We start from the raw sequence: 13,570 nt of genomic DNA on the forward strand, positions 1-13,570 counted from the left end.
TTATTTTAGGAAAACAATAATTTCCTATGTTTTTTAATAAAAATTATTAGTAGCCCCAGGCATGAACTGGTTCCTGTCTCTACAGCTCTTCACCCCTAAACAAAATATGTATGAAAATGTTTGAAATCAATACATATTGGACCACATTTGGGCGCCCAAACAAAACAAGCTCTTAATTTATTTGCATATTGCACAATAATACCATTTGACAAATCTGCTCTTATTGCAATAAGAAATTAACAATCACTTGTGCTGATCTTTAAAACCCTGCCTGCTTTTTGTTGAAACTAGCTTTCAACAAAAAAGCTAGTTTAGGATACTTGTCATCTGATTGACAGATTTCTTGGTGTATGGAAAAAAAAAAAGAAGTGTAGCTGTAATACAGCCCCTACAAGAACTGTATTGTAGTCCACTTTTATGTGGATTTACTGTTCTGAATTGACATGACGCCACCTGCCAATCATTCTAGGGCGTTTGTCAGCAACTGACCAATCAGCGGTCGCAATTTGTTCCGAAGTACACGCCCCCAATTTCCGTAAACACTGCCGTTCATTATTGCTAACGCTATGGCTAACGCGCTGAGGTCATAGAGATTTTCGGGAAAATAAAAGGAAGTCATGGTCCAACTATGTCAGTGGGTAAAACGTAACTCCTACAACTGTTATCCAGAGCGCTTAGAGGGCAGAATACAATTTATTACATTTTCAAAACCCGAACGGAGTCTGGAATAATGCAAGAAATGGATCAAGGCCTGCAGCCCACCTCATGTCTAGTTTAATGAAACTGTGATCAACACAACTACCACATGCTCGTCTGTACCAAGGTAACTAGTTACAAACATCCCATTTTTTGTCATATGACACCGTATGACAGTCAAATCAAAGATCAATAAGTAAATGTAGTTACTCTTGATTTTTTTGTGTGTAAATTCCAAAGGCAGCTCTATGGCAGCAGGAAAACGTGCTGCAGTAACTGTAGTCCTTATATCTGAGCACCTTTTTTATGCTAAAGTTTATTCTTTAGGCATATTCCTGAAGGCAGATTTTCACAAGCCGATATTATTGAAGTTGTTACTCACCCGTTTTGTAAAAAATGCGTCCTACACAGCCTTCACACTCGCATCCAAAGAGACTTTGTGCCCCTCATTCTTCCTCTGACTGCGAAAGACTTGGGCTTTAAGTTGATTTCTCCGTTGTACCAGCAAATAACCTTGCAGACCTGATGTAGGACTCAGATCATTTTTCTTGGCTGTCGTCTTTTCTTCAGTGTTGGCTGATAATGTAAAAAATGACTCAAGTGTGTTGAGTTTCACTATCTCTGCCATTGTAGCCACAGTTTGTTTGTCTGAGGTTTGCTCTACTTCTGCATGAGGATGGAGCCGGCATCATGTGGGTAGACTTTCCAGGATGAGTTGTTCATTCAGTATTTATTTTTCTTCTATGGACTATTTTCATAGGCCGAGATAATGAAAAATCTTAACAAAATTTCAAGAATAATGGTAAAAAACAAGTGTTGCAATTTTGCCACAATTCTAGACCGAAATAATTGTGCTCTGTGTGTTTCTGGAAGGTCCGAAAAGATCTTGATTGAGTCTTGATTTTTTTTTGTTTTCACCCATGACTAAATTGGGATTGCACAAGAGATTAGAAACAACCATATTTGGACACCGTAATGCAGCCGGGATGTCCTCTTTGTATGATGGAGGGAAGTTACTAAGCTTTAAATCTGCCTGAACTGAAACTTCAAAAAACAAATCCTGGTTAGGATTCCGATGCTGCTTTCTGGACCAGCAAGGACAAGCTGCATTGCCTAATTAATCTAAGTGAAAAGAAACCTCAGAAATCTAAAACTTAAAACCATCATGTATAGTCTTATGTTGCTTAATTAAGCAGATTTTTTTTACTGCTAAACTGCTGTGCTTTTTAAAATGCAAAGCCATGTGATGGAAAAAACGCTGACCTGTGACCTGCTGTCATCCCTGTCTCCCCGTCTTCTCTCTAACTACTGTATCAGCAGCACAGCGGGACATTGGTCGTGATTATGCATCAGTTGCTGAGGGATGTCCCTGGTTATGCAATCGCAGTCCAGTGGTGCTCAGCATCTCAGGAGAAAGAACCTGAGCGCTTTTTAGCCCTAGAGTAACTCTAAGAATAAGGAGAAGTTGCTATGTACCTCACGTTGTGAAAAGTTATAGCACAGGATATTAAGATTGGATTTCATATCTTTAGGTGCTAAAATTTTGTATTAATCATTTCAGATATTCAAAGTTTTATAAAGGTTGCTGTAAGAGATTCACAAATCAACTGAACAATGCCTGAAAATGAAAACATTAACTCATAAGTTCTCTCAGATATTATATATTGAATTTATTTTACCTCTTTCAAACTCTTAAGAGTAATAAAACATTCAACAGGCGTCCAAGATTAATAAGGTCATTACTAAATGACATCCCGAGAGCAGCAGACAAACAGATTAAGCCCTGGTTTGTTTTGATGTTTGATTGTTAGCTCAATTTTGTCATAGTACAATGATATATCCAATGTACTACAAAATTACAAGGTTTTTGATCATGTACAGATGAAAGATATTTATAGTCAGCTCATCATTCACTGTCGAGGTCCCATTTTCAGCAAGCTGTGCCTGCGAATTCACAGACACATCAGCTCATATCTGGGCTGATTATCTAACCGTCAAGGAGCTTCTGCACCAGGGTGGCTGGGCTGTGCAGAGTACAGAGGGCCAGGCACATTTTCCTGCAGTTCTTCTGGAGGGACACCTAATCACAAGTGACAGAGAGGCACAACTGGAAATTTGAAGGTAATTTATGTTGACATCAGGAACATTTCCAAGTCTTTCTTCCCCGGACAAAAAAATATGATTGTGACATGATGCTTGTATTGTTGTGTTGATTTTAGGCATTCACACACACCTTAAAGCTGCAGTATGTAACTTTTATATATACTTATTTGTTGAAACGGTCTCTATGTCATGGTAGTTTGGTATGAGACAGATAATCTTTGAAAGGAAATCAAGCGTTAATCTCAGTGCTAACTGGAAACAACCAATCAGAGCCAGGAGGCGGGTCTCAGTGCTGTAAATCATGTCTGTGTACACCACTCATACTCCCCTTTCTCTCTTCTATATCTCAACTTTAGAGCCTGTTGTAGATGCTAAGGTTGTTAGCATGGCCAACGAAGATGTGGATAAACAGTTTTGCTGTAATGGTAAGTTGTTTCTCCGCCATTACCACATTGAGCAGGGCATGCCCGAGGATGATTGACAGCTGTAGTACCTTCCTCCTGGCTCTCATTGTTTGATTTTGATATTTCTCCAGATATCAGTAGTAGCTCAGGGAGGAGGTGGAGGAGCTTGATTCTTTTTTTTCACATATAATCTGTCTCATATTATACTGTCACAACAGGTTTAAAAGTGTATGGAGATTATTCTTACATATACTGTTGAGTTTTCTGCATTTTTGGGCTCAGACAGTCTGTCTGAATGCCACAGGATGCATGTCGCAGACTCTCCATCTCAAGAAAATCAGAAAGAACAGAGTTACGTCACTCCTAGAAGAAGCTTCAGAGAGCTTGGCTGCAGGTATGATGTCCACTTTGATGCTTTGTTGTCTATTCCCTCTTACCTGAGTGCTGACGTAGCAGCTGCATGTGTTGTTTTTGATGTGCTGTGGTTGTAAATCTTTCTTTTGATTCTCTCTCTGCTGTGTTGTTCAATCAAATCAACCTGGGCAACATCACCATTAGTCAGACCAAGCCTCACACAGACCTGCTGATGACGCAAACACCCCATACTTTGATTAGCTGAACTCACATGAACCTGCACATTACAAAAAATAAGAATGTCACCTTTTACATCATTAATGTTACTACAACTACTACTCCTTCTTGTACTTATTTGGCATGAAACCATAAAGTTAGGTGCAGGTTCTTGCAGAAACGTCAGCATGTTATTGGCACCACCAGTGAAGAAACAAAATTAATATTTTATTAATCTGTGGGAAAGCTGTGTTGAAGTTGAAGAGAAGAGAGCAAGAGACCCAGTTATCAGATCATCTGCCAAAGTTTTCCTTGATTTCTAACGCCATTGGAACAGCAGAAGACAAAATTATGTCCTTTTAGTATAAAGTACCACCTTGTACCGATAGGGGGCAGTGCCGAGCTGATCCCTATAGGTGCAACGGGAAAGAGATTCTTTTCTACTCATTGAATAGACTGAAAACAATCAGATAAATACAAAAATTACAGTGGGCATAGAAGTGTTTCATAATTAATCTCCTTCTTGATGATCATTTCTATTGAAGCAGTCAAACCTCTAGAAATAAGGCCAAACAAGGAAGATTTTATAACAGTAAGGTATGCACATTATGTACAAATACAGCTAATATCATCAGTGATTTTCAATTTTAATTAAAAAAAGAAAGCTTGCCAAAAAATAATAAAAAAAATATTATTTCACATTATGTAAGGTTTCTTTCTTGCAACTGTATTAATCAGTGTGAACTTTATTAAGGCATAAAGAAAAACTTTTAAAATGATTTTTTTAAATAAAGGTCAAAATTGAAATACAAGATTCTGTTTTGGATTTTATATATTTGTTCATCCGATTACAGAGGAGTCCGTGTCTGTCCCTGAAAATCACCAGACGTCTTTGCTTTTGCGTGGGCGGCACTAGATTTGTGTCTCAAGTGTATTTTTTAATTAATTCTCCTTGTGGCAAATTCTGGAACGATGTATCTTTTCACATGTGACATCAGTGTTAACATTAAGCTAAAATTACACATGCTGACTCTGACCTTGTGGCTACGTTGACGTACAACTCCTTCATAGAGCATCAGCGCCATTTTAGTCCCAGACCAGAGTTCATAACCCAGACATGTACTTTTAACCAAGAAAGTTGTAAAATTAGTAACATGTGCCTCTGAGATCATTCTGTGCTCCTGTTGTTCCCGTCTCTGCTGACAGCATAATCAGCCGTGATCAGAGGAATATCCTGGCGAGTGCCAGCCGACGTCTTGCTTAGCCACAAAGCTGGGGTCACATCTGAATCCACGCAAGCAGAATGATGACATAGAAGATGGTGTGGTTTGGAGGGATAAGGAGGGGTGACTGTACCAGAGTCAGCAGCAGCAGCAAAGCCAGAGGTCACAGTTATGCAACAACCCTAAAGTTAGACCTTCACAATGGAGACCTCAAACAGCAGCCTTGTTGCTGGCTGCCATTATCTTTCAACAGAATTTCAAGCACTTATTACAGCTTATTTAAACATGTAGAGTTTAGTATTTCAAACCAGAGTGACCAGTTGATTCATTTGTCATTTATTTTGACAATGCTTGCTGTTTATTTTTATTTATTTAGCCTTTTCTGTTAGGAAAAAGAGCACAATATTCTTTCATATGGGTAAATTTGTACAAGCGGCCTTTGGCTATTGGCAGCGGCGGTTCTTGATATGGGCCATATGATCAGTTTCCCCAGGTGGCAGAGAGGGGTGGGTGACCAAGAACTAGAAAATAAAATACATCTTATCTGTCAGTTGTGTTTGCTTCTTCCTGTATGCATAAGCAGTGGGATAAGTTTTCCTTGCTTGCTGCGAGTACTGGAAGTCTGGGTTGCCTGTTGTCTACTGGGAAAAAAAAAATTCTGATAATTTTATGCATTTTAATTTGTTGGAGGTTGGTTTGCCCAGGGCACCATTCCTGTTCGAACCACCCCTGCCTAATGGAGAACAGAAAGCACTGAGGCTGCAAAGGTGAATGTGAGGATTCTCTAAAGCAGAGGTGTCAAACTCACATGCACAGAAGGGCAAAATTAAAAACTACTTTTGAGAAAATTGTATAAACCTAAAAAAACAAGCACAGCTTAATATGATTAGCACATATAGTATTAAGCTATATGTGCTTAATACTATATAGATAAAATTTGCCTTTTTACATATTAAATAAAAGGCATGTTTGTGTTATTTATTTGCTTTCTCACTATTTCTTATCTTGGTTGAATTCCAATGGTAATATTTTTCTAAACTACACTGTAAAAAAAAAAGCCTCTAATTTACGATAAAATTCCTGCAGCTATAGTTGCCAACATTTTACCGTATTTATATGGTATAATTCTGGCAACCATAGCTGCTGGTATTTTACTGCAAATTAGAGACTTTTGTTGTTTTTTTTACATTGCTGTTAATGATAATGATGATAATTTCGGCAAGGAAAGTCCAGTAAGAAAATATTCTTGTACTGTCATGATCTCTCATTCTTACCAGTCCAGGCCACATGACATCTCTTCTTCTGCCTGAACTCACTATTGGATGTTAACAGAGCACAGGGGCACAGGTGGCATCAGCAAAGTATTCTGGGGTTTGTAGTGTTAGTGGTGTACATTTAGATTTATGTTGTAGGACAAATATAATTACTCAGAGCCAGATTTGACCTTCAAGCCTGAGTTTGACACCTATGTGCTTGTATGTATTCTCTCTAGCTTCCCCCTAAACTCAAAAACATGTATGTCTCTAAATTGCTTGAGTGCATGCATGGTTACATCCTCTGTGCTGCCCTCTAAGAGTGGGAATTTCTCACCAATGACCAAAAGAAGTAAACAGCCGCACCGTCACCCGGGGTTGATAAAGGTGGTAAATAAAAGGACCTTAAATATCTCACTTCTTTAGCTTTAATTCTTCTACTTGCTGGGATTGGTTTGAAAGAGAAAAAAACATGCACACGAATAACAAGAAAAAGTTAGTAATTAGATATGTTTGATGGCTGACACCTTCAGTTTGAAGTGACAATTAGTTTCTTTGCTGTCACCTCAGAAGAGAAAATAAATGATTGAGTTTTAAGCATCAAACAACACATTTCTTACTAAAAAGCAAACTTTAAACGTCAATTATGACATGTCAGCTAGTAATACACAATGTCCTGCTGCTTTCTTTAGAACAAATGGCTTCCAGTACTTAAAAAGACATTTCCTCTCCATGGGATTACCAGCCAAGAGAGGAAAGGGCCATTAATGGGATTCTCCACTCCCAAGATAAAGGACCTGGTAGAAAAGTTGAACTTTCAGCTTCCAGTCAAAATTTAAGTTGGCTTGTGCAATAAAACTAAGAATTGAGTGGAACTGAGCACTTGACAGTCAAAGGTGGAGGAAAGTCCACAGTTATGAGCCACCGTCAGCCTCCCTACTTTCGTTATTACTGTGTGTATGCTCTGCTAACCCTGAAAGGGACTCATCTAGAGATTATTAGGAGGAGGGAAAACTGTTAATTCAACAAGTTGTCAATCTTAGAGGAAAATTAAGTGAATAGTGAAGCAAAGACAGAACAGAAGGGTGGAATAAGGGTGCTTGAATCAAGTCTATTAAGGGGACTGAAACAGAAATCTATAATGTTTTTATAAATGGCTACAATTCGTGAAATGCTGAGGGTTTAAACACTCTTTTCTCATAAAATCAATGGCTTGCTCTGACAGTGCTGGGTAGTCAGAGTCACAGATGTTTTTCCACTTTGACAAGAGAAGAGAAGATTATTCTCCTCCTGCTAATATAGAGCTGATAGAAATGACTATTTGAGTGTGATGTATTGCCTTGCGCAGAACAGAGGGTTTTATATCCTCCCTCTATTGTCCAATTAAACTGAAAAACGTTTAGTCATCATCGATTTGGCCTGAGGTTACGTCTTCACATCAGTCACCACTGAGAAGGCTCATTGTCTCTCAGCTGGAGAACAGACAGCAGGTCATTAACCCTCTGTGGTGTTCACACATCACAAGCAGAAGCGTCGCTGCAGACTGATTTCCTTTTCCTCCGCTCATTTTGTAATGCTTGGTCATTGGAGCATAAAGAACTGCAGCCTGTCAGATGTCGTTTATGTTCCGAAACGCACTGAGCCGTGGATTCTTCGTGTTGTTTCCTACAGTTTGGTCTGATAGTGTCCTAGAGGAGTGGTCATTGCAGTTTCTTATTGTTCCACTGCATACTCAGTGGTGCAGCAGCTTGACAGCTGAATACATCTGGGATCGAAACAAGCAAGCAAAAATAAAACTCCACGTGATCGCTGAAGCTACCACAGGCCGCCGAGAGGACAGGATGTCCAATAGAACAAAGTATTTGTATTATTTGGGTAAAAAAGATGACCTAATAATTAAAGTTAAACAAAGAACAATAATGAAAGATCACCATCTTTTCTAAATGTAAAGATATTTAAAGTTCCAGTATAAGATGCAAATTGAATGGAAATTGACATTCATCAATGAGTAGGTTTAAATTTTGATTCAAAATACAGTTGACAACTTTGTGATGGAAAACATGACTTAACTAAGCAATCTATTTTTATATATTCATTCACAAATATAGATTTCCGTCTGTTATTTAGATGCTTAAACATTATGATCTATTTAAAAAGGTACATCATAATGAAAAAACAATTCCTTGGAATTGCTGGGTTTTTTAAAATGAGACCATTTTCCCCAGTTAATAAATGTACTCAATTTAAGATAATAAAAAAATATATTAGAAAGAATGAAGAGAGCTAAAACACTTTTGTCTATATGTATTTCGTGGAGTTGAGATGAAGAATCTTTGTCTTCAGGAGAAATTTAAATGTCTACAGACTTTAACCTGTTTTCCCTCCATCTTCCACATATTAAATTCTCTGACATAAACACCTCTCCCTTTTAAAAATGGTTCTATTTTTCTTATTTTTACAAACGTGTAACCTGTTTTGAATTTCTAAAAATGAGAACGCTCACAGAAGCAAAACATTAAGGAAGGCAAAAATGTTTTATTTCCATTACCAGACAGAAAAATATTATTGCCCTTGATGTAAAAACTTAAATGGAATGGTTTTCTAATGTATGCATAGCAAAAATTACTGACACAAAACATCTTGCTGCTCCTCTGGGAATGTTTTCTTTTTTTGTAAGAATGTTTATGTTTTAAACTTACTTTCTTTTTGGGGTGAGTATTTCCTTTCAGTGTACTGCTGTTTTTGGCTGTCCTGCATTGGCCTTAAATTCCTTTCTCAGTGCTGAATCTTAACTCTCTACAGAAGTCCTTGAAAAGAGCAAACAGGAGGAAAGATGCCATAAAAATCTATGACACAGTGCTCGTTTCATCAGCTTTAAGTATCAAACCTGATCACCGCTTGCTAGTGTGTGCTCTGATCTTATTTAGTCTCACCTAAACATTGCCTGGTTAAGGCTAGGATGTCTGTTCTGGAAATCTGTTTTTGCAGATGAAATCCGTCAGAGCAGCAGTGCATGAAAGACCCGAAGCAAACCCCAACAAAAACCCACTGAAGCACTTAAGTCTCCGAAATCTCTCATGATATTACAATTGTGACTAGCAAGCATTTAAAGTTTCATTAGGGCCACAGTTTTATAAACATAGTACAAGTTTATCTGTTATATAAATCAGAACAACCAGTGATGTGTATTACAGATGATGTGGAAAACTGTCAGCCAAAGGTCAAAAGAGACAGTGATTGGCTTCATGATCTCAGTGCAGGATTTGGGCACTTTTTGCTGAATATGAAAGGGAAAACTCCTACAACAATTAAGGAACAGCATAACAGTTGCATAATATGTATCATAACAGGGACGAATAAACTCTGAATCATCTTTTCTTTAGTTGCATAACCTTTCACTGTGGCTAAAATGTTAGCCATGATGGAAGCGGTAGTGACATACAGATTTAAATATCAGATTAGCGAAGGTGTTTTGAAGAACACAATGGATGTGTCTCATGCTTTTGTGCCTTCAGGTCAGAAAATTAATCAGGCTGCTGCTGATCATCCAAAATGCTGCTGCCAGAGAATATGGATCACATTACATCGGCCCCTAATCCATGCATTGGCTCTGTTTATAAAAACAGAATGTAAAATCTAATTAATGGTATGTAGAACCCTTTGGTCATTAGACAGCTCTTCAATCTGATTGGTATTTTTGCTCTTCAGCTGTGGGACAAACTGCTTGAAAACCTGAGATATGGTGAAAGTGTTGGCTCCTTTAAATCAGGTGCTTACTGCAGTTTCACTAATGCATTTCTCTGTTTATTTTTATCAGATTTTTATTTTCTTTGCATTCATAGTTCTTTTTACATTTCTACACGAGAAAAGTCCTGTTTTGTATACCTTATTATTATCTCAAGATATTGCAGTTTCAAATACATTTTACAAGGTTTTTAGTGTAACTATTATGAAGTGAACACTCCTGTTTTGGTTTTTAGTGCTGGTTCGTGGAAAGTAATATATCATTCAACCAGCCTCGCTGATGTATTCATACAAACCAAAACCCATTCTTCAGTATTCAACACTCAAATACAGTTGTCATTTTAAATTAAATAATATTTTATTATGCTCAAAAGAAAACAAAAACATGTACATGTAACACACACAGCTCTTCTCATCAAGTAGTGAGTTGATGAAAAACGCTAACAGGTTTACTGTAGTCATGAACTTTCCAGTAGAAAAGAAAAACTGAAAACCGTAATGACTCACTGTGAAGATAAACTACAGAAATACAATAAAGACAAATGTCAATTCTTCCATGAAACAAAATGAACACTGCATAAAAGACCTCAATTGGTTGAGTCAAGTGAATGTGGGGCTGGAGAATGCCCCACCGCCCCTTTAAGTGCAAGACGTGCAAAATCTGAGGCTGTTTCTTTGTTTGTGAGGTGCACAAAGCACAGAGCATCAATCCAAATGCCTCTCACTTCCCCGACAAGTAATAGGAGTTAGGTCTTATCATTTACATAACAGAACATGGTGGGATTCATTTAAAAAGAATCAAATATGTCAGACACTGAGTTCCAGTGTCTGAAAGCACAAACAGTTCTCTAAGGTGCAGCAGTGAATACGATATGCCTTTCTACAATACACAGGTGAGCTTACATGCTCTGATTTAAGATTTCAGATTATAGTCCAGCTACACAAAAACATATGATGAGAACATGTACATAATTCAGACTAATGCATAAGGACAACCTATGAAAAAATAAATTCATAGTGATTTTATAAAACTAAGGGGAAAAGTGGCAAAGGAAGCCTAGTGGTCAACAGTGACATTGCATGTCGGATCTTTATTGTGCTTTGCAGATGTGTTTTTACCCTTTTACTTTTCTGTCGTGTCATAATCTAAAAATGTTATGTATTTTATTGGGATTTTATGAGATAACAACACAAAGTACTGCTGAATTACAAAGTTAAAATTTTTAAAATATCTGAAAGTCTTTTATTTTGATTTTGATTCACCCCTCTTTACGCTGATACCCCTCAATAAATAAAGACAATCAATCACTCCACAAAGTTCAAGAGTGATTCTATAACGTCAAGAATGACGTTAGAGAGAAATTCAAAGAAGTGTATAGCTATAAAACTAAATCTCAAGCTTTGACCCTGTTACAGAGCACTGAATAATTTACCAATCAGAGAAGGAACCAGAAAAATCTGAAGAATCTGTCCTCTGGACAAATATTGGATATGTAATCCAAAAAGCTGACTTTAGCGGAAGAGAAGCAAGAACAAAATCATTCTTAGACAACTTGTGTTTGCAGGTTGTCATAAACCATGAAGGGCACATGCAGAAAAAGGTGCTCTATTCTGATGAGACCGAAATTGTACTTTCCGGCCTCTGTGCAAAACGCTGTACACACTACCCCCAAATTAAAATATGAAACGGCAGGATCCTGCCGTGGGGATAATTAAGGACAGGAACGGTGGTCCGAGCTTATTGGGGATAAGGAAAACACGGGTAAAACTGTCAGCGGCTGTAAAGGGTAGAGCTTTGAATTGAGGTTTACATTCCATCATGACAAGGATCCTAAACATAAAGCCTGAACAACACTGGAAGAGTTTATGATTATCAATCTGTGGACATTAAAACTGATGTCCAAGGATGCTTTCCCCACCAACCAGACTGAGGGTGAAATGTTTTGGAAAAAGAGTAGTCAAAAATGTGCAGATTAAGTCATGGCAAAACAAGGTTGTTTAAATTGACTAATTGAGATTAAATAAAAATTCACAGCAAACATTTTAAGGCTTTTACTCACAAAATTTTTGAAAGCTGCATTCACATTTGCAAGCAACTTTTTGTTTGTTGTATTACCCCAATAATATGCTTTAAAATGTATGATTCTGATGTGACAAGCATGAAGAAGTTCAATATACTCTTGCAAGGCAGTGTTTATGACAGCTATCTTAAACCAGTGAGATACTGTATATCATTTGATCTAATGTTTTCTCATGGAAGAAAAAAATAATCTTAAGGAGACCAGGAGGCTTGTTTGAACCTGCATTGTGGAAAAATAAATACAGGAAAAAGCATGTTTGTTTGTTTTATTTTTTGAAAGCTCTCACTGAAAAGAATAAGTTTTATGTGAAGTGTCCAAATATATACACACATTTTACTTTGACTCATCAAGTGAGTTCCTTACTAACAAGTTTTCATTTGAGAAACTGAGTCCAAACCACCAAATTATTTAATTCCAAAACAAAACCCAGATTGGTAGAGTCAGATCTCTGTAGCGTTGGCGTTTTCTTCCTTCGATGGTCTGCTCCAGCTGGACTACCTCACATGGTGATGCACGCAAGTAGACTGTAAAACAAAGTTTTCCAGCTGCTTAGATAGAGCTTCTGCGTTTATTCAGTCTCCTGTAGGTGTTTATGCTGTGCAAACCTGTGGACACCGAGCTGATGCCTGAGTGATGGTGCAAGCTGCACACGCAACCGTTAGAGTGCAGAGGGTTGGAGAAAGCCTCTCCCTGCTCCATGTAGGTATCCGACGTGGAGAAGTCACGTGGGATGATCATGGGGATGGAGTACTGCAGCTTCTCTCTGCTCTTATACCAAAGGCAGGAACACATGGACTGGAAGTGGAGAACCTCGGCGTAAACGTTACGTAAGCCGCGGCTCGCAGCCCCCCCGCTGCTCCCTCCGATTGCACTCCCACCGCCACAACCAGGGGGCGTGGAGGAGGGGGAGACCGGGTCTACGGAGCAGTTAAGGTGCCCACCCACCTGACCGTTATGGGCAAGAAGAGCCCTCTGCTCGGCGTCCCTTTTCTCATCCTCAGCATTCATTGTCATGAATCTCAGTACTGCTAAGTTGAGGAAGGCTCCAATCACCGCCAGGCCCGTCAAGATGTAGATAAAGCTGAAGGCCACATACTCCGGCTTGGTCTGCAGGGCGTCTTTATTCTGCAGCGCCACGTAGTCCCCAAACCCGATGGTGGTGAGAGTGATAAAGCAGTAGTAGTACGCATGAAAGAAGCTCCACTCCTCAAAGTGGGAGAAGGCCATCGCCCCCACGCATAGTGTGCTCATGCAGGATATGAAACCAATGGTCACCATGTTGGCCATAGAAACTTCAGTGCGCCTCATTCCAAGGCACTTCTTTAGGCGATGGAGCAGGTATCTGACAAAGGTGTTAATCCGCTCACCAACGCTCTGGAACATGACCAAAGTGAGGGGGATGCCTAGGAGGGCATAGAGCATACAGAAGACTTTCCCTCCATTTGTGCTGGGGGCTGCATGGCCATATCCTGTGGGAGAAATGGGAGAAAGAAGCA

General features: G+C 38.7%; 1 protein-coding gene and 1 long non-coding RNA gene across 2 annotated transcripts in view; one reads left to right on the plus strand and one right to left on the minus strand.

Moving 5' to 3' along the window:
- Positions 1–568: 568 nt before the first annotated feature.
- Positions 569–4,376, plus strand: LOC111611421. Its single transcript, XR_002754047.1, has 4 exons — positions 569–823; positions 2,655–2,817; positions 3,156–3,224; positions 3,508–4,376. It is a non-coding gene; the product is annotated as an uncharacterized LOC111611421 (long non-coding RNA).
- Positions 4,377–10,365: 5,989 nt separating this feature from the next.
- Positions 10,366–13,570, minus strand: part of kcnk3 (potassium two pore domain channel subfamily K member 3) — a 37,271-nt gene continuing 34,066 nt past the window's right edge. Inside the window, exon 2 of the mRNA XM_005803122.2 lies at positions 10,366–13,543. Coding sequence (XP_005803179.1) covers positions 12,624–13,543 — 920 coding nt within the window. The 3' untranslated portion in view covers positions 10,366–12,623. The remainder of the gene's footprint in view (positions 13,544–13,570) is intronic.

The sequence above is a fragment of the Xiphophorus maculatus genome, chromosome 15, assembly GCF_002775205.1.
Source record: "Xiphophorus maculatus strain JP 163 A chromosome 15, X_maculatus-5.0-male, whole genome shotgun sequence".
NCBI lineage: Eukaryota > Metazoa > Chordata > Actinopteri > Cyprinodontiformes > Poeciliidae > Xiphophorus > Xiphophorus maculatus.